Below are 27,368 nucleotides of genomic sequence, written 5' to 3'. Positions count from 1 at the left end.
CTGACTTAGAAAGTTAGAAAATTTTTCAGTTTTAATATTTTTTCATTATTTAATTCCTTCCTGTCCCACCTCCATACCTGGTTTTATACATCTTTTCCAGTGGCTGTTCCAGATTTGTACCTTTTATAATAAACCAGTAAACATAGGCGAAATGGTGTCCTGGGTTTTGTGAGTCATTCTAGCAAGTTACTCACCGTGAGGGGTTTTAGTAGAATGCCCCAAATTTGTAACTGGTTGGCATAAGTGTGTGTAGCAAAGGGAACCACAGTATGTCACCCTGAGATACGCCACTTTGGCATAAGGATTATGAACTACAGTTATCTGAGAATCAGCAAATACAGGAAAAGCTCTTTACCTCCCCCTAATTGCCTAAAATTGAAGTATAAACATCTCCTTTCAAACATTTCCTTTTATAGAGAAAATTTACATCTTTAAAGATAACTCCTTAGCAGAAAGAGGCTACTCTTATCACTGACTCGTCTGCATAATAAATAAAGACTATCTTTATTTATTGTACATTTTCTTCCCCCACCTTCCCAAAATTTGCCTCCACCCTCTGTGGGCCGAAACTCCTTGTTTCTATCATCTGAATATCTTCTTGAGTCTTAATTCTTTTTTTTTTTTTTTTTTTTATAGAGGCATGTTTTATTTATTTATTTGTTTGTTTGTTCGTTTGTTTTTTGTTTATACATGCACTGGGGACAGTCAGAAGCGCGGGAGGGTGAGAGAATTCACCAGAGCCAGAGCGGGGAGCAGAGCAGGCAGAAGGACCGAAGTACACTGCTGAGGGGAGCAGCGGGCGGCAGGAGAGGTCTGCGTGCCATGTGGGACCCTCCTCCGGTGGCCGGGGAGCAGCCGGGAATCGAACCGGCGCTGCAGAGGCTGCGGGCAGCTTCGCAACCCAGCGCTCAACCGCTGCGCCACCGGGGAGGCCCGAGTCTTAATTCTTTATGAAATTTCTTTATGAAATTCTCTGTGGGAACGTAAGTTTTGAAAAATTGTTTAATTTTTCCTTCTTTTAATCCATCTTAATTAGTTTAGTTCTTAGGCTGGTTACAAAATCCAAGAGGGAAGAAGTGTATATACAGTATGATATCCATAGAAAAAAAGGGGAGGTTCCAAGTTCCCTGGTCCACCTAAAGGTGGAGCTAGGCAGGGAAGAGAAGCTAGAGAGGACAGGGAGAAGGAAGGAGAGCAAGAAGACGACCTGGAGGAGGCACATGAAGCAGAGACGTGAAAAAAGAGGCCACGTTTGCTTCTCAGCCTTGGACTTGTACCAGGGACATGGGAGACATAGAAGGAGACACTTAGAAGAGATGTGGGTGCAAAGTCCGAGGGGAGGCTGACATTGGTAGCCTTTATCTTGACTGGATTTTTATTTTGTTCTTCTTTCCAGACTTGCCTGGCCTCTTCTGCCCTTTTCCTATGGGTCCCCAACAGAAGTGCCTTAGCCTTATGTAAGCCTTCTGGCCTTCTGGCCCTGCTTTGGGCCAACTCTGGTTGGCTGGCATTTACCTATGAGGGGATGGGTAACTTTGGGTGTTCCATGTGGAAACTATTTTAACTATATTCTTTCTCTTCTCTCTATTGCACATTAATTGTGTTAAAGTTCTTTTCTACTGAAGGTCTTATAAACTAAGGGTATGTTTGTCTTGATGCGGCAATGTCAGAACACATTTAGTGCAGGAAGGCTTGGGGATCCTGGGGTGCCCCCCCATTCTGTTCTCTAACAGAAGAAACTTTTCCTCTTATTTTTTAAAAATATTTATTTATGCATACAAGAGCTGGGGTACAGGCCAGAGGTGTGGGGGGGGAGGGGTGAGAGGATTCACCTGAGACAGAGTGGGGAACAGAATAGGCAGACCCACTGAAATACACTGCTGAGGGGAGCAGCAGGCGAGACAGGAGAGGTCTGCTTCACCATGTGGGTTTCTCCCTGGCTGGGGATCAAACTCGTGCTGCAGTGGCTATGGACAGCTTTGCAGGTTGTGTCTTACCCCTCGCACCACCAGGTAGGCCCACTTTTCCTCTTACTGAAATAAATTTCTAGGCTAAATAGAGATGCTCTTGTGCGCGGTGCCACATCATCAGCTGAACTTTATTGCTGCAGATGTTCTGCTTGACCAGAAAGGCATTTTATCCAATTAGCCAATCCCCAAATGTCAAGTCAATGCTGGATTGTATACTTATTTCCCTGTTCCTTGGTCTTTTTAAATAAGATCAGATATCCAACAGCAATCACTTCCTGCTTCTGAGTTGCTACTTCTAACATTATAAAAATCCCTCTTGTCCAACATTCCTCAAGTAGAGTGCTCTACTGCTTGCGAGGCACTGGACTCCCCCAATGCATAGATTGCTGTTTCTTGAATAAAGGATATCAAACTTGCTTGTTAAATTGTTTTAGTTTTGTCATTTTACATTTCCTAGTTACTCCATTTGTGATTACATTTGAAGTGAGGGCAATCTTGTGGACTTAGCTCTTAATCTGTGGGATCTGTGTAAGTCAGTATTGAGTTGTTGGATACCAGTTTCTGTCAAAGAATTGGTGTGTGGAAAAACACCCAGTTGGTGTCACAGATAAAGTCAGGGTAAAAAAGGAAAAATACAATCATAACAACTCAAAACTCAATGTTCTCCAACCTAAAGTGATTGTTTTCCTCTATCCTAAATTTGCTTTATTTGTCCTCCTTAAGCCTATAAAACAATACCATCCAAACCCCTTAAGTGACTTATGAGTAAGGTGACCTTGTGTCTTGGTATGCCTGGGACAATGCTGAATACCCCATAATAATTATTAACAGCAATGATGATTTTTCACCTTTTGTTCTCTCAAAAGTGTCCCACTTTGGATTGCAAAATATAAGGTCTTTTATATAAGGTTCTTCATGATCTACTTCTGCATACACTTCCAGGCTCATCTCTTACTGTTATCATTCTTGTCCCCTACTTCATCCCACTTACAGAGCAAACCATTCCTGGTTTTCCTATTTGCTATGCGCCTCTCATATTTGCTATGTGACTCTCTTTGACTTCAGGAATGTTATTTTCCTTGCCTGGAATACTTCTCCCATAAGTTCATTTTGCCTCATTAATTCCTGCTTTTTGGGACTCCCACTATAGCTTTCTCTGAAAGCCTAAAGTCCAGGATATGTGTACTCTACACGTCCTCATAACACTTTGTACATTATCCACCTGACTATATCCACTACTAAACTTCTGAACAGGACCTTATTGTTTTGTTTACTTCACATCTTCAAAACATGAGTGATTTTGATAAGTTATTAGGAAGAATAGCAAGTGCAAACACACAGGGGTGACAAAATATGGTGGTGGGGGGGAACAGAAGAAATGTCAGGTTATTGGGCCTCCCTGGTGGTACAAGGGTTAAGACGCAACCTATGAAGCAATCTGCAGCCTCTACAGCACGAGTTCGATTCCTAGCCAGCCAGGGAGCAACCCACATGGTGCAGCAGACCTCTCCTGTCTCACCCACTGCTCCCCTCAGCAGTGTACTTCGGTCAATATGCCTGTTCTGTTCCCCACTCTGTCTCTGGTGAATCCTCTCACCCCCTACACCTCTGGCCTGTACCCCAGCTCTTGTATGCATAAATAAATACATCTTTAAAAAAAAAAAGAAATGTCAGGATATTCATTAGGGTTAGTGCTTTTGGGGTCTCAGGGGTTGTAAAGAGAGAAAGTAAGAGTTCTAGGAAGGAGACAGCTCACAAAATCCCTTCATGCTATGGGAAAGGATTTGAGATTTATATTAAGGTTTTGGGAGACTACTGAAGAATTTTAATAAAGGGAGTTCTATGTCAGACTTGCAATTAACAAACACTGTTCTATATGATAAAAACAGAGGGTGGTACAATAAAAGGCTTGGTAATTACCCAGAATACAAATTCTCAAGGAAAATAGCCAAGTCCTGAAATAAAGAAAAAGCTCCAGGATAAACTAAAGAAGTATTCAGGAAATAAGTCAACAGACACAATCTTGAATAGAATGAAGGGTAAGAGAACAGAAAGACAGTGACATAATTCACATTGATAGAGCATTTAAGGAAGAGCAGGTTAGGAAAAGCAGAGATTAGGTCAGTCTGAGACAGGTTAAATTTTAAGATATTTCAGCTATCTTGGCATACCTCAGAGATGTTGTGGGTTTAGTCCCAGACTACCACAAACAAGCTAATATTGCAATAAACTGAGTCACATGACTTATTTTGGTTTCCCACTGCATGTACAAGTTATGTTTATACTACACTGTAGTCTTAATTATGCACCAGCAGTATGTCCACAAAAATAATAATATGCATATACATTAATTAAATGTGACAGAGACATGAAGTGAACACATGTTGCTGGGAAAATGGTGCCAGTAAACTCGCTCAATGCAGGGTTGCCAGAAACTTTCCATTTGTAAACAAGGCAATTATCTGTGAATCACAATAAATCACATAAAGTCAATAGAGGGATGCCTGTATATAGACAGAGATGTCCAGTCAGTGACTGGATATAAAACCCAGAAAAAGTGGAGAATACCAGGTACCTATGGGGCAGAAAGATGAAGGGCCAGTGAAGGAGACTGGGGTGTGGCCAAGAAGGAAAATCAAGAGCACAATGTCACAGAAGGCAGTGACCCTCGAGGAAGGGGGAACTGACAGAATGAAAAATGGAAAAAATAAGATGTGGACCAAAAGATTCCGTTTAATGGGGAACATATGGCTTTTCCATGGAGTGATGGAGAAAGTAGATGAAAGAGAGGGAACTGAGGGACAAATGAGCTCTTTTCACTACAACTTAATGGGAGATCAATTTAATGGGAGGCTGTGAAGTTTGCTAGAAGCAGGAAAAAATGGGTATAAGATACCAGTTCTGGCCTCCCTGGTGGCACAGGGGGTTGAGGCAGCGCTGTAAAGCTGTCTGCAGCCTCTGTAGTGCGGGTTCAATTCCTGGACAGCCAGGGAGCTACCCACATGGCACAGCAGACCTCTCCTGTCTTGCCCGCTGTTCCCCTCAGCAGTGTTTTTGGTCCATCTGCCTGTTCTGCTCCCAGCTCTGTCTCTGGTGAATCCTCTCACCCTCCTGCACTTCTGGCCTGTACCCCAGTTCTTGTATGCATAAATAAACAAATCTTTAAAAAAAAAAAAAAAAGATACCAGTTCTGTCAACTGCTCTATTTGCGTGACCTTGGGAAAGTCACTTATATTCTCTTAGAGTCTTCCTCTAGAAGAATCAGTCTGTAACCACTTACTTCTTAGGATTATTTGAGACTAAATGAAATAATCAGTAGAGCTGCTTTCTTTTGAGTATGCTTCTAATTGTATTGAAATATAATTACTTTCAATTCTATAAAATTTTATTAAAATGTTTTCTTTAAAAAATACTTTACCAGTAGAAATTAAGCTGTCCTCTCTATTACTGATATCCTCTGGAATTTCATGCTTCAGGAAAGAAAAATCAGATGATTTTTTTTTTTTTTTTTTAAATAGAGGCATGTTTATTTATTTATTAATTATATTTGTTTGTTTGTTTTGTTTATACATGCACTGGGTACAGTCAGAAGCGCGGGAGGGTGAGAGAATTCACCAGAGCCACAGTGGGGAGCAGAGCAGGCAGAAGGACCGAAGTACACTGCTGAGGGGAGCAGCGGGTGGCAGGAGAGGTCTGCGCACCATGTGGGATCCTCCTCCGGTGGCCGGGGAGCAGCCGGGGATCGAACCGGCGCCGCAGAGGCCGCGGGCAGCCTCGCAACCCAGCGCTCAACCGCTGCGCCACCGGGGAGGCCCAAAATCAGATGATTTTTTACCTAAGAGCTGCACGGATGATTTTTCTTCATCGTCAACACAATTTTGAAAATTGAAGTCTTGTTTCTTTTGTGGTAACCCCCTCTCCACTATCTTTTTCTTAAGAACTTCCTCTTCATAGTCTTTTATATTTCTGTCTGATGAATATACAATCCTAAAAGACAAAATATAAAACATTAATGAAAATAATTTTGGTGATTCTTAAAAGCTAGTTTCCCAATATGCTGCTTTCACATACAACAATTACATAATTTTAAAATGTTTTAAATACGGATTAACGGGAGAAGGTTCAATCTAAAATAGCAAAAAATATGAGAAGTGGTCTGTAAAATTTTTTGTTGCTAAAAGGAAACGTATAATGTCAACAAAAATAATCTAGATGAGATGGACCATTTCTAGAAAGACACATACCACCAAACCTAATATAAGAAGAAAACAGTATCTTAATAGACCTATAAAAAAGTAAAGTAACTGATTAGTAATCAAAATCTTCTTAAAAAGAAAAACCCAGGACGAGGAAGCTTATCTGGAGGATTCTACCAAATGTTTAAAGAAGAATTAATGCCAATCCTTCACAAGCTTTTCCAATAATTAGACAAGAGAACACTTCACAATTCATTCTGTGAGACCGGTATTATCCTAACACACTAGAAGACAAAGATATCACAAGAAATGAAAACCAAGGCCAATATTCTTTATTAATATAGATGAAAAAACTCTCACAGGTAACAGCAAACTGAATCTAGTAACATATAAAAAGTATTATACACCATGACCAACTGGACTAGATCTTAGAAATTCAAGAGTAGTTAAATGCATGAAAATCAGTGCTATACACCATATACTATGATGTAAATATCTGTGTTGACCCAAAATTCTTAGGTTGAAATCTAATGCCCAATGTGATAGCACTAGGTGGTGGAGACTTGGGAAGGGATCAGTGCTCTTATAAAAGAGGTTCCAAAGAGATCTCTCCCCCACTTCCACCATGTGATGGGCACAGAAGCCCACAGTCTGCAATGCCCTTCACGGTGCTATGATCTTGAACTTACGGCCTCCAGAACTGTAATAAATGAATGTCTATTCTTTACAAGCCACCCAGTCTGTGGTAAGTAGTTATGGAGTAAGAACCCATATCAACAGAACAAAATTCACATGACAATCTTAACAGACACAGAGCAAACATTTGACAAAATCCAATACCCTTGCCATGAAAAAAAAAAAAAAAAACCAACAACAACAATACTGAGCAAACTAAGAATAGTCTGATGTGATAAAGTATATACATGAAAGCCTGATAGCTAAAAAATACAGTAAGAAAACTCCACAGCTAATATACATAATGGTAAAAAGTCTGGAAGGTTCCCTCCTAAGATCAGCAAAGATCTCTTGCCACTTCTATTTAACATTTAACTAAAGGTTCTAGCCAGGGCAATTAGGTGAGGAAAAAAACAAAAGGCACCTGAATTGGAAAGGAATTAAAATATCTCTACTTACAGATGACAAATAGATATAGAAAATCCATAGAAATCCACCACAAGCACTGCAAAGTTGTAACATACAAAACCTACATGCAAAACCAACCACATCTCTAGATGATAATAGCAACATCGGCGGAGTCCACAATGAAATTAGAAAAGAATTCCATTTACTATAATATTAAAAAATACTTAGGAATATATTGACCAAATAAGTGCTAGCCTTAAAATTACTGAAAAGCTATAAAAACAATGCTGTAAGCAATTAAATAAATGGAAACACATTTTGTGTTGAGGGACTGGATGATTTAATATTGCTAAGGTGGCAATACTCTGAATATCAATCTACAGATTCCATACCTATCAAAATTTCAGCTGCATTTTCTGCAGAAATTGAAATGCCAATCCTCAAATCTGAATAGATTCACAAGAGACTCAGAATCTTGCAAAGAACAAAGCTGAAGGGTTTACATTTCCTAAATTCTGAGCGTCCTACAATGCTATGGTCATCAACACTGTGGTACTGACACAACAACACACAGATAAGTGAAATTAAGTGAATGTCCAAAACATGCATTCACAGGGAACTGAATGCCAATAAGGGTGTTGTTATACTGTGATTTACAATAAGCAATATAAAACAAAAACAAAAAAACCCACAAAGCTCAAAACTAGAAGAAATATCTATTTTGTCCTTATCAACTGTCCCTAATAATTTTCTTTTGTTTTTTAAAGATTTATTTATTTATGCATGCAAGAACTGGTATACAGGCCAGAGGTGCGGGGGGTGAGAAGATTCACCAGAGACAGAGTGGGGAACAGAACAGGCAGACTGACTGAAATACACTGCTGAGGGGAGCAGCAGCAAGACAGGAGAGATCTGCAGCGCCATGTGGGTAGCTCCTTGGCCAGCCAGGGATTGAACTTGTGCTGTAGAGGTTGCGGATAGCTTCACAGTGCTGTGCTTAACTCCTTGTGCCAGCAGGGAGGCCCTATTCCTAGTAATTTTCTATATAAGAGCCATAGGAACATCTTTTGTAATAATACTTAGCTATATTCTTAGTTCCTGAAATAGCTCCAGAGGGATAAAGGTGTTATCCTTGTTATTCATAACAAGTTCCTTTCAATCACACCAGAGTTTACATTAATGAGGTGACTTGTGGTAAGCTTCTAAAGATGTGGGCTGGTTGCCAGGGGAACCAACGTATGATTAGAGGGTGAGAACTTTCAGCCACCCCCAACTACTTCCAAGAAGGGGAGAGGTTGAATTAGTCAGAAATGGCCAACGATTTAATCAATCCTGCCAAATGTAGTGGGACCTCCATAAAAATTCTAAAGGATGGGAGTTTGAAGAGCCTCTAGGTTGGTGAACATGTGAAGGTGCTGGGAGGATGGTGTACCCACAAACAGCACGAAAGCTCTGCACCCCTTCCCACACACCTTGCCCTATACATCTCTCCCATCTGGCTGTTCCTGTGTTATTTATATCCTGTTATAATGAACTGGCAATCCAGTAAGTAAAATATATTCTGAGTTGTATGAGCTGCTGTAGCAAATTATTCAAACCTAAAGAGGGGGTTGTGGGAACCTCCAATTTACAGGTATTGGTCAGAAGCACAAGTTACAACCTGGACTAGTAATTGGCATTTTGAGTAGGGGGGCAGTTTAATTGTGGAATCTGATGCTTTCTCGAGGTATATTCATAATTGAGCTATATCTATAGGACACTTAATTGGAGTTTTGAGAATCCCTAAATTGTATGGTGTATGGAAAAGCCTGACATACTTGGTGATCACAAGAATAGAACACTATGCATAGAGCAGACACACAGCGTTGTTTTTTCTTACAGGTGTCCAAACAATTCAATGGGAAAAGTATAATGTCTTTTAAAAATGGTGCCGGGCCTCCCCTGGTGGCGCAGGCAGTTGAGCACGGCGCTGTGAAGTTGTCCGCAGCCTCTGCAGCGCTGGTTCGATCCCAGCCAGCCAGCGAGGGTCCCACATGGCGCAGCAGACCTCTCTTGTCGCGCCCACTGCTCCCCTCAGCAGTGTATTTTCGTCAGTCTGCCTGTTCTGTTCCCCGCTCTGTCTCTGGTGAAACTTCTCACCCTCCCGCGCATCAGCCTGTGCCCCGGTTCTTGTATAAATAAATAAATAAATCTTAAAAAATAAAATAAAATAAAAATGGTGCTAGGGGCCTCCCTGGTGGCATAGGGGTTGAGCCTCAGCATTACACTGCTAAGGCCTGAGTTCCATCCCTGGCCAGGGAGCTAATCCACATAAGGTGCAGCAGACCTCTCCTGTCTCGCCCACTGCTCCCCTTAGCAGAGTATTTCAGAAGATCCACCTGTTCTGCTCCACTCCCCACTCTGTCTCTGGTGAATCCTCTCACCCCTAGCTTACACTCCAGTTCTTCTATATATAAATAAATAAATCTTTAAAAAAAAAAAAAGCCAAAAAGTCAAAACAACCCAAATTTGTATCAAATGAATGGATAAGCAAAACACAGTACAGCCTCATGTGCAAAAAGGTATTAACACAGCAGACTTGACTGCTACCTTCTGAAGATGTGCTTATAAGGTTGGCTGATAAGTGGGAATATAATTTCAGGAGAGTACCTAGCAATCTCTAAATGACAAGATTATTCATGATGCCTAAACTGTTGATACTGGTTTATGCTGGTTTTTGCCGAATACCTGCTTTCCATCTAGAAGTCTAGAATATGACACGTTAGGTAGAAGCAGCCTACCAATACCCAATAAAATCCTGGGTGTTAAGCCTTTAATGAACTCCCCAGATTGGAGACATTTAAGAAGTGTTCTCACAACTTGTTGCTGGGGGAACTAAGCATGTCCTGCGTGACACTAATGGGAGAGGACTCCTAAAAGCTTGTTCTTGATTTCTCAATTACTTAGCCCCATGTGCTTCTGTGACAAGACCCTTTGCATCTAGAATTTGCTAGCTTAACTTTCCTATTATTGAGCCCCAAACCCCCAAGCTAAAAGGAATTCTACAAGATCCCAGCCAGCCAATCACCAGTGAGAAACAGTGAGAAGTCTACTACTGCTTCTTTCAAAATTTGTGGGGAATTAATTGGTGGAAGTCAGACAAAGACCCTTTGGAATCTGTCATATCCTTTTTTCTTTATCCCTTTTTCTTTGTTTCCTTTGTAATAAATCATAGCCTTTGGTATGACTATACACTGAGTCTTGTGAGTCCCAGCAAATCATCAAACCTAATGATGGGCTCCTCTTCGTCCATCACACAATAAAATATTAAATCACACAAAGGAATGATGTGCTGATAAACCCCACAACACAGAAAATCTTGAAAACATCACACTAAATTTAGGAAGTCAGACATGCAAGGCCATATACTATATGATCCCATTTATATGAAATGTCCAAAAAGGGCAAAACCGGAAAGACAGATATTAAATTATTGGTTTCCAGGAACTGGTGGAAAGGGAGAATGAGAAGTGACTGCTAATAGGTATGGATTTTTTTGGTAGGATGATGAAAATATTTAGGCATTAGACAGTGTAATAGCTGCACAACATTGTGAAGATACTAAAACCACTGAAAAATACACTTTAAAATGTTAAGGCTTTGGTATATGAATTTTAGGTATATCTCAACTAAAAAAGAGAGGATAGGAGGAGAGGCTGTAGCTTTGATGTGAAAAGGAGCACAACATTCCTTTATAAGTGGAAGGGAAATGGATTCAGGAGAAGGTTTCGGTGCTTTTTATTTATTTATTTATTTTGGGGTGGTGCTTTTTAGGAGGAACTACATCATGCTTATATATATGAATGAGAAGATCCAAGAAAATAGAAATATGTTTTTCGGAAAAGTCAAAACTGCTGGAACAATATCCCTGAATAGATAAAAGGAATAAGATATGATCTGGTGGGCAAGTGAAGGGTTTGATTTTACAAGCACTGACAGTTCATCAATAGTAACAGGAGTGAAGACAAATTGTATAGTGCAAATGTCAAGTAAGAGAATAGATGTGGGAGAAATTTGTGAAAGTTCTCTTCACATACAAACATACAGATACAACTACACCAGGTGACGTCTTCTTGGGAAATCAAGTATTTTTATGGTCCTAAGATGACCATCAGATCATAAATGGTACTTTCCATTGCCAATCATTTGAGGCATTTCTGAAGCCACAGTAGAGAAAACGACTTTTCAACTCTGGTATTTCCTACTCTAACTCAAATGTACACCAAAAGCCTCTACAATAATTAGGAACATAAAATAATATTTCAAAATCGTTACTGTTTATTTAAAGAGAAAGAAGGTGCATGGAAGATATTCATATGGCTTTCCTGGTGGTGCAGGAGTTATGTATCAGCACTATCAAGTTATCACAAACCATTGCGGCACGAGTTTGATGCCTGGCCAGGAAGCTGACCCACATGGAGCAGCAGACCTCTCCTGTCTCGCCCACTACTCTCCTCAGCAGTGTATTTCAGTACATCTGCCTGTTCTGAGCCCCACTCTGTCTCTGGTGAATCCTCTCAACTCCCCCATCTCTGACCTATAGCCCAGTTCTTGAATGCATAAATAAACAAAATCTTTTTTAAAAATATATTTATAAGAGAATTTTATAGTAAAAAAGACTATTTTATCAAAAATTTACTAACATTTTAAAAATCTCAAAATTTTATACTATAATTCTTCTCTCTGCTTTATGTAAATATAGACAAAACTCAATGCAAATTGTCAAAAAAGGGGGGTATATCACAAGTACTTTCTATTCCAAGACACTTCATTAGATACCATTAGGGATGTTCACATCAACCAGATGATCTAATCTCAAAGAGCTTACATAACATAGATATACATGACTAATACAAAATAGAATGTGATTAAGAGCTTAAAATAGGAGACTGTGAAGGGCTATGAAGCACAAAGCCATCCACTCCAAAGTCCTTATTCTAAATATGAGAAAACTGAAATTCAAAGAAATCATCAAGATAATGCACAACCAGAAGAAAGATCTGTCTTGTTGCCAAATCCAGTGCTTCCTCACTCTACCATTTTCCTATCTCCTATTCAATCTTTTTTCCTATCACTTTTAATGATAGCAAGAATAATATTGATGTAATGCTTTTCTTTCTTTAAGATATAAAACTTTGACCTAGCCTCAATTTTATGGTGAAGAACAGGAATGGACTTTTAGTGGTAAACTTAATGTAGTAAATACAAACGGTTTTTTATAAACTTACATAACAGTATAATGCAATGTCACATCAATTAAAAGTTGACCTATCCCGGGCCTCCCCAGTGGCACAGTGGGTTGAGTGCAGCGCTGCAGAGCAGCCTCTGTCCGCAGCCTCTGCAGCACGGGTTCGATTCCCGGCCCACTAGGGAGATTCCCACAGGGTGCAGCAGACCTCTCCTGTCCCGCCCACTGCTCCCCTCAGCAGTGCTTTCAGTCCACCTGCCTGTTCTGGTCTCCACTCTGTCTCTGGTGAATCCTCTCACCCTCCCGTGCCTCTGGCGTGTACCTTAGCTTCATTCATTGTATGAATGAAAAATAAATCTTTAAAAAAAAAGTTGACCTATCCTAAATACTTTATTTCTAAACATACAGTCAATAGTTAAGGAAATCTATACTTTGATATGGCCTACAACAATGAATAATGCTTATTAACATATATATATGCCAGATCATGCTAAAGTGCTTTATAAACATTTCAATTAATCCTCTCAACACTATAAGCAGGTACTGGTTGTTTTTTTTTTTTTTAAGATTTATTTATATATTTATACAAGCACTGTAGTCAGAAGCACAGGAGGGCGAGAGAATTCACCAGAGCCAGAGAGGGGAACAGAACAGGCAGACCATCGAAATACACTGCTGAGGGGCGCAGCAGGCGTGGCAGGAGAGGTCTTCACGCCATGTGGGATCCTTTCAGGTGGCTGGGGATTGAACCAGCACTGCAGAGGCTGCGGGCAGCTTTGCAGCCCAGCGCTCAACTGTTCAACTGCTGCGCCACCGGGGAGGCCCAAGCAGGTATTGTTGTTATGTCTATTTTTCAGGTGAAGAAATTGATGGTGATTATTCCAAGGTCACAGTTAGAAGCAGTGCACTTGGCTTGACTACAGAATCTGCTATACCAACACCACCATTACACCACCTACTAAGGAGGATAAAATATATATATATAGCCATAGATAAATTAAATTCACAGTTGGGGGAACTCCTGGTGGTGCAAAGGGTTAAGTCTTAGCACTACGAGTTTGATCCCTGGTCAGGGAGCCAGTGCACACATGGCCGCTGTTCCCCTCAGCAGTTATTTCAATCTGCCTTTTCTACTCCCTACTCTGTCTCTGGTGAATCCTCTCTCCACTCCCCACCCCCAAACCTCTGGCTTACACCCTAGTTCTTGTATGCATAAATAAATAATCTTAAAATAAATAAATAAATTCACAGCTGGGAACTCAATGATCTATGATCTATACTGGAAAATGATAATGATTTTCTAAATTGTGCTAAAAGTATCAGTTTAATTTATAGGATATTATGTTATTTTTAGACATAAAGGAAGCTGAGTTTGGCAATCTTCCAAATGCTTACAAAAGCTTCATACAAGAAACTCTTAAATAATTTTTAAAAAACCCAATAATAGATCACTCACCCAAGACCACTCAAGTAACTATCAGAGGATAAAATGAGGAACAAATCATATAAATAAACTTAAAATTTAATCCCCCCCAAAGAACTTTATATACTAAAGTCAATGTGATTTTAATTACAAGCAAAAAGTATGTCAGCAAATAACTAAAAGACTAGCAACACATATGTGGGCAGTAGGCTATGCCACCTAGATTTTATATAATTACAATTTATGATGTTCATACAATGAAGAAATCATCTAATGATGCATGCCTATAAATACATAATGGGGTATTACTCAACTATAAAAAAGGCGAAATCCTGTCATTTTCACTAGAGTATATCAGGCTTAGTGAGATAAATCAGATGGAGAAAGACAAACATCATTTCATTTTACTCATGTAAAATAAACAAAACAAATGAACAAACAAAACTTTTAGACTGTAAGAACAAAAAAAGCAGTTATCCAAAGGGAAGGGTAAAGAAGAATTGATATATCTATATGGTGACAGATGGAAACCAGAATTTTGGTGACAAACATAATGTAGCATATACAGATGTTGATTTGTAAAGGCTATACATGTGAAATCTACATTATAAATCAATATTCAATAAAAAAGAAAAAAGTAAAAATGACAACCCACTGAATGGGAGAAAATGTTTGTAAATCATATGCCTAATATCCAGAATATACAAAGAAGTCTTATAACTCAATAATAATAAAGACAAATAACTCAACTGAAAAATGAGAAAAGGCTGTGAATAGAATGTTCTCCAAAGAAAATATACAAATGGCAAACACATGAAAATATGCCAACATTGTTAGCCATCAGGGAAATACAAATGAAAACCGTAAGGAGATACCACCTTATATCCAGTAATATGGCTATAATAAAAAGGACAGAAGATAATAAAGTGTTACAACAGTGTGGAGAAACTGAAACCTTCATATGTTGCTGGTGGGAATGTAAAATGATATAATCTCTTTGGGAAAAGAGTCTGGCAGTTCCCCAAAAATTTAAATACAGTTACCATATGATCCAGTAATTCCTCCCATAGAGATATACACAAGAGAAATGACAACATCAGTTCACACAAAAATTTACGTACCAATGTTCATAATAGCATTGGTCATAATAACCAGAAAGTGGAAACAACATAAATTCCAACTGATGAATAGATAAACAAAATGTGGTACAGTCATAAAATGGAATATTGTTGGCAATAAAAAGAAATGAAGTACTAATACATGCAACAACATGGATGAATCTTGAAAACACTATGCTTAATGACATAAGCTAGTCACAAGAGACCACAAACTGCAAGATTCCATTATGTGAGAAGTCCATAACAGGCAAATCCACAGACACAGGAAGTAGATTAGTTGCTAGGACAGTGGGGTGAGGAAATGGAGAGTGACAGTTAATGAGAATGTTTCTTTTAGGGGTGTTGAAAATGCTCTTAAATTTAAACTGTGGTCATGGCTGCATGACACAGTGAAAATACTAAAACCACTGAGTTGTAAACTTTAAATGGGTGAATCATATCTGTAATATACATACGCTATCTCAACAAAGATGCTTTTAAAACTGGCAGTTGACAAATGTGTACTACTATACAATTACATAATTGCCAGTTCAGCTTCAAAACTTAGCTCCACAATTACTTATCACCATCAAATGCTGAAATAAAGAATCAATAATCAGTGCAAAAGGAGCCTTTCACCCAGGGCTTTGCCCATAATAGAGAACAACAAACATCCATTGAATAAGTGTACGTGAGAGACAGCGGGACAGAAAACCGTAAAAATACTACTAGAACAGTATTAATTTTCATATATTGGAAAAAAGGAAAAAACTATGGGTAGGCAGGGTTTAAATTATTTAAATGAAATACAGATAAACTCTTCAAGATATCCAAACACTGTTGCATTTAACATAGGAGGAAATACTAGTTACAAAGAGGTTAAATTTAAAGCACAAAGCTACCACTTGGCAGAGCTTAAATTAAACCAGGTATTTTAGCCCTACAGATCATGTTCTTAGACATTATGCTGCTTCTCTAAAGTCATTTAACTACAGTTTTAAAAAAGAGACACAATTTTCACAGAAGTTTTAAAAAATACTCCCCTCACAAACATTTAGCAAAAATAAGTATCAAATAATTACATGTAATGTGTAGACAACAGTAAAGCATTAAAATGGAATTCTATTCCATTTGAATTAGAATTAATTTATCCCATTATTTAGCCAATGACAATTCTCTAAGTTCACCAAACTCAAGTTGCCCAAACTACTAACAAGATCAATAGATGTTCTACTTTCAAAGAATATCTCATTTCAAGATGTTCCACTTTTGACCATATACAAGCCATGAGAATAAAAAGTTATGATCTCATATTTCATAAACATACATAATTTATCTAAAGTTTTGCACATCTGGGCCTCCCCGGTGGCACAGCAGTGCCGGTTCGATCCCTGGCTGCTCCCCGGCCAACGGAGGAGGGTCCCACATGGCACGCAGACCTCTCCTGCCGCCCGCTGCTCCCCTCAGCAGTGTACTTTGGTCTTCTGCCTGCTCTGCTCCCTGCTCTGGCTCTGGTGAATTCTCTCACCCTCCCGCGCTTCTAACTGTACCCAGTGCTTGTATAAATAAATAAATAAATAAACAAATAAATAAATCTTTAAAAAAATTAAAAAATAATAAAGTTTTGCACATCAATACTACAGAAGTCAGTATATAGCAATGGTTCACATCGAGGGCATTTTATCATCCAGAGGACATCTGTCAATGCCTGAAGACATTTTGATTGTCATTTCTGGGGGGAGGAGAGAGCTGAAAGGCAAGTGATACTAGCACCTAGAATTTAGAAGCTAGGGATGCAATTAAACATCCTAAAATGTACAAAATAACAAAAATTTATGGAACCTAAAATATCAGTTGTGCCATTGCTGAGAAACCACAGCAGACTGATTCATTTAAATTACTGGAGAGGGGCCTCCCCAGTGGTGCATCGAGTAGAGCACAGCGCTGTGAGGCTGTCTGTAGCCCCCAAGGGGCCAGTTCGATTCCCGGCCAGCCAGGGAGATGCCCACATGGTGAGGCAGACCTCTCCTGTCTCGCCTGCTGTTCCCCTCAGCAGTGTATTTCGGTCCTTCTGCCTGTTCTGCTCCCTGCTCTGTCTCTGGTGGATTCTCTCACCCTCCTGTGCCTCTGGTTTGTACCCCAGTGCTTGTATAAATAAATACTTTTAAAAAATAAATAAAAAATAAATTACTGGAGAGCACACCATTCATTCCCCTTTCCCTGATCAATCTCAAGTTCATACTTAGCCTCTCCCAATACTAAGCTTCTAGTATGCTACTACTAATATTAAGCCTCTTCTAATACGAATTACTAAAATAATTTGGAATTTTAATGAATGGATTTTTCTTAGAATGTTATAAAACAGGAAAATACATGAAATAAAAACATCCATATACAACTATGCTTAAAAAAATAACCAATTACATATTAGACTTAAATATTAAGAGAAAAAGGGATAAAGCACTTACTGTAAAAATGTTCTAAATTCTGAAGCTTCAAAGTTCTCCACAGCAACTGGCTCATGATTTGCTAAATTATTTGATGCCTGTCCAACAGTATGGCAATAGAAGTCAGGAACCCTGGCTAAAAGGACTGCTTTGTGTGCTCTGAACAAAGTACAACCTATAGAGAAAGTAACATCTGTATGGATCTCTTCCCTTAGAAGCCTGTAAGGAATAAAAAAGAACCATAGTTTAATTAGTGGTGAGGCTCAGAGGTATATAATATATCCATTCTTTATCAGTTTTAAAAATAACACAAACCAGGGCCTCCCTGGTGGCCTAGGCATTCAGTCTCAGTACTATCACCATTACAGCTTGGGTTTGATCCCCAGGCAAGGAGCTGGCCTGCATGGAGCCTGCTGTCTCTCCTGCTGCTCCCCTTAGCAGTGTATTTCAGTCAATCTGCCTGTTCTGCTCCCCAATCTGTCTCTGGTGAATCCTCTCACCCCCCACACTTCTGGCCTATACCCCAGTTCTTCTATGCAAAAAATAATAATAATAATAAAATAAAATAAAAACACAAACCAAAAATATAGAGGAACCACAATACAAAAATAAGTTAATATAAAAATGAGTTTGTTCTCAGTTCATTCCAAAGAACACAGTTCAACAGTCTCTTAGAATCTAATTTTCTGAAAGTTATAATGAAAACAAAGGTAATTTCACTAAAAGGATCAGACTAATTAAAAAAAAATTGTTACTTTTAAAATTCCTTCTAATAATAAAATTTATCTTTTACTCCTAATATTAATTTACCTTTAAATGTATCTACTTTATATTTATTTTGAAAAAAGAACACAGGTATAGTCATTGACTATTAAAAAGAATCATTTTTTAAAAATCTTACTAAATTGAGACAAAAGGAATAAACAGTCAAGAACACCAGTAAACTGGATATAACAATAGACAATTGAGATTAGAAACTGGTATGCATTATTCGACTATTGTTAAATACCAAGTCTGAAATACAGACACGGTTCTCAAGAATGTGGCATTTAAGCCCTTCTCCATTTCCACCCACAAACACAACTAACCATGCTCTAATCTATTATTAAAGTGATAAACTCCTGGGGGAATACCCATTCAAATTCCTTTGCTGATGTAGACATACTTATGGTAAAGCCCACTGGTTACATGTAAAGCAATGGGAGAACAGAAATCATAATACAAACTTATAATCTTTGGTCTCTGCACTAACTACATTTTTATTTTCCAAATATTTTGGAATAAATAATATTTTGTACCACGATAACATTATCATCAGGAAGCGATGTGTTCTCAGAGGACTTCTGTACTGCAGGATATACTTGGCAATCACACTAGTTCACTACAGGAGGTACAAGTAATGGATAAAGAGATCTATTACAGTGAAAGCTTAGAATGTTGCCATTGACACTTAGACACCCCCAAGATCAAGTAATGTCTCCTTCCTTTCATTCCATCACACTCAGTACATATATCTCCATTACAGCACTTCCACAATAGCATTGTAATTATTCTTATGTCTATTACCCAATAGACAATGAACTCCCTGAAGGCAGAAACTGTATGTCCTCAATCATACAGAAATTCAAAATCTGTTTGTGGAATTTTGCTATATTTTATCATAAACAAAATATATGCCTCAGAGCACAAAGTTTTCAGAAACTTGAAAACAATAAGCAAACATATGCATTTTAATCAGTATTTTCACCTACAAATTACTTTCATTAGTGATTTTTAAAGTTATATTAACAATGTATTGGTCTCACAAACATTAATACAAACTCAAATTATACAAATAATTTGTTTCTCTTCTCCTTGTCCCCTGTTGACTAAGGAAGTATTGCAGCTGGGAGCCAAACAACCACCTCTGGGAAATCCACCTTGTTTATAATAGAGGCTTATATGTATTTGTTAAATAAAAAAGTTAATGTATTTAAAAATTGTTAATGTGAAAACATAATTTTTTACTTTTATAAAACCAGGTGTATTAGCCACACCTAGTATTTCTTTCTTTTTTTTTTTTTTAAGATTTATTTATTTATACAAGCACTGGGGTACAGGCCAGAGGCATAGGATGGAAAGAGAATTCACCAGAGGTAGAGCAGGGCACCCAAGGGGACACACACTGAGCCCCGAGGAAGGAGGCGAGGAACAGTCAGCTGCCTGCCTCTGCCTGGAATGTTCTCCAGGAGAAACCAAGCTGTTGTACCCGTGATTCTGGAAGGAAGGGAACCATCTCTCTGGCTATAATGGATGCACAGGTTCTGGATTCTCAAAGAACATGTCCAAGCATTTCCACGGCGCCGTGTACAGGGCTGTTCCAGCACACTGTGAGACCCTCTCCCTGGCTGCAGGCAGCAGGGCCTGGGTGGGGGAGGTGCTTTGTGACCTCTTGGCCACTGCACTTCCACTGAGGGCTGTTCACTAGGTTTCAGGGAACAAGGCTCCGCAGTCACCGATGAAGACTGGACCTGGGGCCAGGAGCCAGGCACTAGGTTCTCTGAAACCCCCCATGTCCCCTGGGGCTGAAAGTGGCCTGGAGTGTCAGCTCTAATATTGGGCTGGAAAGAATGCTTCAAACCCGGTTTCAAAAAAGTACAGCTTTAGGAAGAAAACTGTGAAATACCAAATCACCTGTTCCTATCCTACCCACCTGAATGAGGGTAAGTATGGCCAAGGGCCGAAATTCACTGCTGAGGGGAGCAGCGGGCAAGGCAGGAGAGGTCTGCCGCGCCTTGTGGGACTCTCCCTGGCCGGCTGGGAATCGAACCCACGCTGCAGAGGCTGTGGACAGCTTCACAGCGCTGCGCTCAACCCGCTGGGCCACCAGGGAGACCCCTTCTTGTATTTCTTATAGTGACAAATATCTGACTCAAACGGCTTAAACATTAAGGGGGGCTGTTGGCTCCTCTAATTGTAAAGTTCAGAGGAAGGATAAGTTAGAGCAAAGACTCAACAATGTCATGGCGAGGTTCTTGCCGTCTCATTTGTCTGCTAAGTACTGTATTAATTTCAGCCTAATGATAAAACCCAAGTATCACTAAAAATTTATTGAGCACACACTATGTACTAAGCACTGGGGACACAAAGATGATTAAAACATAATACCCTCCTCCAAGAGTTTACAGTATCGTAGGCAGAGCAAGTCTGAAAATTAGAGCATGTGATAAAGTCAATAGCACAAATAATTAAAATCTTTTCAAAGACAGTTATAAGAGAAAATTGTATAGAAGGCATGAAAACCAAATGAGATTTGAAGGAGTGAATATGAGTTGGTTCTGGAAGCAAAGCAGTTACAATCAGTTCCTGACTTCATGTTTCTCACAAAGGTGTGTATGCGTATACAGTCACAAATTGATATTCCATAGAGTATTGAGAGAGTGAGAAGTGGCAGATGCCGTTTTAGGGATAAAGAAAAGAGGCAAGAAGCTGAACTGTATTCTACAGTTGAAAGGGAGTCACCAAGTGGTTGAAATATGGGCAAATTTATTTTTTAAAATATCACCCATTAGGAATTAGGGGGAAAGGGGAATGAAGATAAGGAAACTACTGCACAGCACAAATGATCTATAAAGGGACTGAATCAGGAAAGGATCAATGATGACAGCAAAAAGGGATGGAATAAAAATGCATCTGGGTAATAAAATTGGCAGGAGTTGGTGAATAGATATAACTTAGTAAAGGGAAGAAAATAACTTAGATCTCTCTCTTAGTGGCTTGGACAACTGGGGGCTCGTTAACTCCAAACATATTTCCATTTGTATCCTGGATATGGCTTCCTAAACATTCACTATACTCCTCCCTTTCCGTTCTTCTATCCCTCGCTCTCCCTGTTCCTCCACAAATGATGTCACCCATCCATCAACTGTACATGTGAATCCCTTTCACCTTTTTTAACCTTCAACTGCTTCCAGAATACATTCCAAACTCTTCTCAAGGAAAGAAAACCTCCATGCTCTGTTAGTCTATTCATTCTGCTGTACCTGCCATACCCACAATCCGCTCCCAATAAAGCTACCAAATTCAGGGGCCTCCCTGGTGATGCAAGGTGTTAAGATGCAGCACTATGAAGCTATCCAAAGCCACTGCAGCACGCGTTCGATCCCTGGCCAGGATCTCTCCTATCTCTCCTGCTGCTCCCCTCAGCTGTACATTTCAGTAGATCCACTCTGTTCTACTCTCCACTCTGTCTCTGGTGAATCTTCTCATCCCCCACACCTCTGGCCTATACCCCGGTTCTTGTATGCATAAATAAATAAATCTTTAAAAAATGATAAAGGGGCCTCCCCGGTGGCACAGTGGGTTGAGCGCAGTGCTGTGAAGCTGTCCACAGCCTCTGCAGCACAGGTTCGATTCCCGGCCAGCCAGGGAGACTCCCACATGGCACAGCAGACCTCTCCTGTCTCGCCCACTGCTCCCCTCAGCGTGTATTTCGGTCCTTCTGCCTGTTCTGCTCACCCTCCCACGCCTCTTGCCTGTACCCCAGTGCTTGTATAAATAAATAAATCTTTATGTAAGTTCTGCTTTGTCTTACATGACCCTGATAGTCTTAACCATCTCTGATGGGCAATGGTTTGAGTCAAGGTTAGCCATCAACTAATGTGCTTAAACAAGTGATGTTTAGCAGAGACATTCTATAAGAAATAGGAAGCAACTGATTGCATTGAGAGAGAGTTCCAAAGCAAGTCCAAAAAAGAAAGAAAAAGAAATGTGTACGGACAGAAGCAGAAATGAAGGAACAAAGTTACTGGAGGATCAGTTTGATCAATTGCCATATAGGAAGCCGACTGGCTGGATTCGTATTATTGTTGTGTGACCTCGAGCAAGTCACTGTAATGTCTCTAGAGCCTGGTGCCAAGGTTGTCATTCTGTCTCCACCATTTCTAATGTTGTTTCCTTACCTGATAAATTGGAGTATTAACAAGACTTACCTCCCAGGATTTATGAGGGGCGTAAATAAAACATCACAAGTCAGCCCAGTGTCTAGCTAACAGTGAGTGGCAATAAGAATCTGCTACTGTTATTACAATTGACCTGAATAATGGCCCATTCCTCAGTGAAACCTTACTGTAACACTGCTGTCATGTGCCAAGGAACGTTCTAGTTTTACATCAGCTCTAGTTTTTTAAAGTTTGAAACTGCTTCTTGTTTTCCTCCTCCATATAGCCTCCACTACCCCAGATGAATTTCTGTTCCTAATCTCTGTTGCTTGAAAGAATCACATATAACTTGCTTTCCAAAATAAATCAAGCTCTTTCAAATGTGTGCCTTTGTAAAAGTAATTCTCCTTTAGCCAGACACCTTTCTTCTTCCCTATTTTTACCTAGTCAATTTTTTTTTTAAATCTTTTTATTTTTTTTTATAGAGGCATGTTTTTTTTTATTTATTTATTTTGTTTGTTTGTTTGTTTTGTTTATACATGCACTGGGTACAGTCAGAAGCGCGGGAGGGTGAGAGAATTCACCAGAGCCAGAGCGGGGAGCAGAGCAGGCAGAAGGACCGAAGTGCACTGCTGAGGGGAGCAGCGGGCGGCAGGAGAGGTCTGCGCGCCATGCGGGACCCTCCTCTGGTGGCCGGGGAGCAGCCGGGGATCGAACCGGCGCCGCAGAGGCCGCGGGCAGCTTCGCAACCCAGCGCTCAACCGCTGTGCCACCGGGGAGGCCCTAGTCAATTTTTTTAAGATTTATTTTATTTATACATACAAGAGCTGGGTACACACCAGAGATGCGGGGGGAAGGGGGGGTGAGAGGATTCACCAGAAACAGAGTGGGGAGCAGAACAGGCAGACTGACTGAAGTGCACTGCTGAGGGGAGCAGCTGGTGCGCCAGGAGAGGTCTGCTGCGCCATTTACCTAATCAATTTCTAAGCGAGAATTCTCGGTGATTCTTTTGCTTACTAAAGTTCAGGAATCACTATTTAGATAGAAATGAAAACTAGCCAAGGTAAATTTCTAAGTTTCACTTTGTGTATAAACTGAGACGAAGTTAGCTGAATAGCCTGAGTTCAGCTCTGCCTGCGTGGGTCCTCAAAGAAGCCAGATGTTACCAAGAGCAGTAGCTTGTTCTACGAGGAGATGGGAAGCCGGTTGCAGTCAGGGAGTATTTCTATTTCAGCATATCTCAGAAGAGAGACCCCCAAGGCTCTAGTATAATTTGCTCTGGTTTTCTTCATTCTAAATAAATGTTCACGTTTCTATCCCATTTTAACATTTTTCTTATAACTTTTACAGCTTATTAAAAAAAAAAAAAAACAACTGTGTAGTTCCAGGACCATGAAACAGATCCACCCTGTCCTTAGCGACACATCCCTAAACCTGTCCATGTTGGAGCACTTTGGCATAAACCGGCGCTGCCCGTAACCAGGCCACTAATTCTCATTTTCCTCGTGGATCTGGTACTTTGTCTCCGAGGTGCCCGGGGTTGCTTTTCTAGGGCGCGCGAACCCGCACGTGGTGGAGCCTGGAGAACCTGCTGCAGCAGCTAGAAGCGAGGAGGTCGAGGTGGGGGCGGATGGGGAGACAGAGGCGCCCCAGCTTCTGGGGCGGGGCTGGGCGCCTCAGGTATCGAAGCAGCCGGAGTTCCCGCCTCCTCCTACCTGAGCAGATCCCGGCAGAGCTGCTCCGACACCGTCGCCTTCAGCCGGCGCCGTTCACAGGGTCCTTTCCTTTGCAACCCCTTACCGCAGCCTCCAGGGGACCCCAGAGGTACCCCGGGAGCCGCGGTGCCCTCCCCACAGCGGGCCATGTCCCAGCAAGGTTCGGCGGTGCCCCGCAGGCCCGATTTTCGGCCTCTCCCGCCGGCTCTGGAAAGGGGCGTTCCCAGCCGAGGCTCCGCGCCTACGCGAGCCCGCCCCTCGGGGAAAGGGCGACGCCTCCGGTGTCTGTGGACGGCCCCTCGCGGCGCCCGCGGCGTCTCCCGGGCCGCGGCCAGCTCCGGCACGTGACCCTGGAACGGTGTGCGCAGGCGTAGTAGGCCTGTTTACCTCGGCCGGCGGCCACTCCGCCCCCCCCCCCGTTGCGCCGGGTGAACTGTCCCCGGTTCGCCCCCCCACCCCCAGCCCGCCGGTCCCTGGGGTTCTTTATCCCTCTTCCTCTTCTTTGCTTTTTGGTTGGTGCTAACCATTTATTTTTTTACTTACTTATTTAATCAGAAAATGTTATAGTCCCAGTTGAGAAACGATTTTGTAATAAGACCAATTACCTAAAATACCACATTGAAAACTGCCTGTGAAATCAAGGCCTGTTGAGGGCCTCCCTGGTGGGGCAAGGGGTTCAGATTCAACCTATGAAGCTATACGCAACCGCTGGAGCACGAGCTCGATCCCCAGCCAGAGAGCTACCCACATGGCGCAGCAGACCGCTCCCTCCTGACTTGCCTGCTGCTCTCCTCAGCAGTGTATTTCAGTAGATCTGCCTGTTCTGCTCCCTACTCTGTCCCTGGTGAATCCTCTCAACCCCCACACCTCTGGCCTGTACCCCAGTTCTTGTATGAATAAATAAATCTTCTTTAAAAAAAAAAATCAATGCCTGTTGAAAGAATCTAGGAATCCCTTTGTGTGAGTCATTTCCTAGACATATTTTAAGATATTGCCCGGTGAAACGTGTGCCTGGTGCTCACAAAGTTCCAATAGCTATGGATTTTATGCCATATGAAAGTAACATTGATGTTACTGGGGCATAATATTAGGTCCTGTTAGCAAGAAAAGCAAATATAGAATAAAAGGAATCCTTTGGCATAGGCAAAGTAAATTAACTGCTTTATTTTATATTCCCAGATCATATTTTTACACCTTGTTTCTTATAACTTCTCTTTGTTGTTTAGGTTTAAAATTTTTCATTCTTTACCACTGCTGTTTCGTCCCTTTATCATTAAAGAAGAATAACCATTTACATGGATGTTTTATTGAGAGTCTACGTCAACTCAACTTGTGCAGCCTTTCCACATCTTCTTGGGATATCAGTGGATATTAATGTTGTTTTGATTTTTCCCTTTTTTTTTGGTACAGGAAAGACAGGTTCACAAGACCTTTCCTGTTGTCCAGTCACACTCTCTCATTTCACTACTTTTCTGTTGTTTTTTTTTTTTTTAAGATTCATTTATTTATGCATACAAGAGCTGGGGTACAGGCCGGAGATGCAGGGAGTGAGAGGATTCACCAGAAATAGAGTGGGGAAAAGAACAGGCAGACTGACTGAAATACACTGCTGAGGGGAGCAGCAGACAAGTCAGGGGAGGTTTGCAGACCATGTGGGTTTCTCCCTGGCCGGCCGGGGGTCAAACTTGTGCTGCACAGCCAGCGGATTGCGTCATAGTGCCATGCTTAAACCCTTGTGCCACCAGGAAGGGCCTTCATTTAACTTCTTTGGATAAATTATTTGAATAAGAAATACTGGGGATTTGAGGGGCAGGGGAAGAATTTCACAAAATCAGCAGAAGTAAAATATACTCCATGGTTCCCTGCAAAGGGCCTGTAATTTATGTAGAAGACCTCTTCCACTTCTAACCCAGGGAGTGATTCATATAACTGCTCTTGGACTTTAACTGAGAAGTGTAAGATTATATTCCAGTGCTTTGCATATAAAGTAATAAAATTTATGATGAGGAAGGAAAGAGGTAAGGCTAGAGAAGTAGCACCTTTAATTAAGCAGGGGAATGAGTAGATTCAAGAGCTATAGGGTGTTGAATCTTCTCCATTGAAGAAAAGAGTTGTAGTGGATATTGTGGAATTCCCAGTCCTCCTTATTTTGGGGAATATTGTTTTGCTGCCCAGAGTTCCTGCTTGGCAACAAAGTGTAGGGTCATGCAGGGGGCCTCTCACAGAGGTCAAAAGTCCTTGTATGAGGAACATGGGAAACCAGTATGGGCTGATAACAGCAGGCAAATATTAGAATAGAGACAATATGCTTAGACTGGCCAGAATAATAGAGGCCCCCCAGGCAATAGCCCCTGGTCATTGCACCCTACTTTACCTCCTAATCCTATCACCTGTGCATGTATACTTCCTATGTATTTGCCCCACCTTTGTATTCATTGCTAATAAATACTAGAATTGGGGCTGCACATCACATCCAGTGCAGCCCCTCTACTCTAGGCTTCTTGTTGCTCCACAAGGACTTTCAGTAATCTTTCCCTCAGCCCACTCCACTTCCAACCCTGCTGCCCCGCTCCCCAGGCAACAGGATATCATTTAACACTCTTTTCCTACTTTTTATTTGATTACTTCCTTCAAAGGAAGAAAACTCAGTAGTTCTGTTTCATTCAGCTTTGTACTAATAATTAATACTAATTACTTGCAAAATATATGGACCTTATACTATAAGATTGGGCAAGAAATACCTGTTTTTCCAAATAATGCCCCTCCCAAGTATTCACACACCTTACTTCTGAATAATAAAACTGGATAATTGAGTTAATTCTGAATAATAACACTGGATAATTGAGTTAATTATTTCTGTAGGGGCTTCCCTGGTGGCGCAAGGGGTTGAACACCCCACTGTGAAGCAATCTGCAGCCTCCTGGCTGGCCAGGAAGAAAACACACGGCGCAGCAGACCTCTCCTGTCTCACCCTCTGCTCCCCTTAGCAGTGTATTTCAGTCAGTCTGCCTGTTCTGTTCCCCACTCTGTCTCTGGTGAATCTTCTCACCTCCCACATCTCTGGCCTAGACCCCAGCTCTTGTATGCAAAAATAAATAAATCTTTAAAAAATTATTTCTGTAAGAAAGAAGAATGTCAAAGATCATATAATAATAGTTAATATGTATTGCATGTTTATCAAGTGAAAAACTGCTCTACTTGCTTTGTATGTATTAGCTGAGTCCTCACAACCCTTTTGGTAGGTGCTGCTTTTGCTTTGAGCCCAATTTACAGATGAGGAAGTTGATGCTT

General features: G+C 40.8%; 1 protein-coding gene across 1 annotated transcript in view; it reads right to left on the bottom strand.

Annotated features, from left to right (window-relative positions):
- The window catches only part of BTBD8 (BTB domain containing 8), a 79,601-nt gene extending 55,320 nt beyond the window's left edge, over nucleotides 1–24,281 (bottom strand). The window contains exons 1-3 of the mRNA XM_037498474.2: nucleotides 24,078–24,281; nucleotides 17,465–17,662; nucleotides 5,806–5,957 (exon numbers count right to left, since the gene is read on the bottom strand). Coding sequence (XP_037354371.1) covers nucleotides 5,806–5,957; nucleotides 17,465–17,662; nucleotides 24,078–24,226 — 499 coding nt within the window. The 5' untranslated portion in view covers nucleotides 24,227–24,281. The remainder of the gene's footprint in view (nucleotides 1–5,805; nucleotides 5,958–17,464; nucleotides 17,663–24,077) is intronic.
- Nucleotides 24,282–27,368: the final 3,087 nt, after the last annotated feature.

The sequence above is a fragment of the Talpa occidentalis genome, unplaced genomic scaffold, assembly GCF_014898055.3.
Source record: "Talpa occidentalis isolate TD23 unplaced genomic scaffold, MPIMG_talOcc4v2.1 talOcc4.9, whole genome shotgun sequence".
Classification (NCBI taxonomy): domain Eukaryota; kingdom Metazoa; phylum Chordata; class Mammalia; order Eulipotyphla; family Talpidae; genus Talpa; species Talpa occidentalis.
Note: the sequence above shows the minus strand (reverse complement) of the source record. Positions and strands in the feature narration are given on the sequence as shown.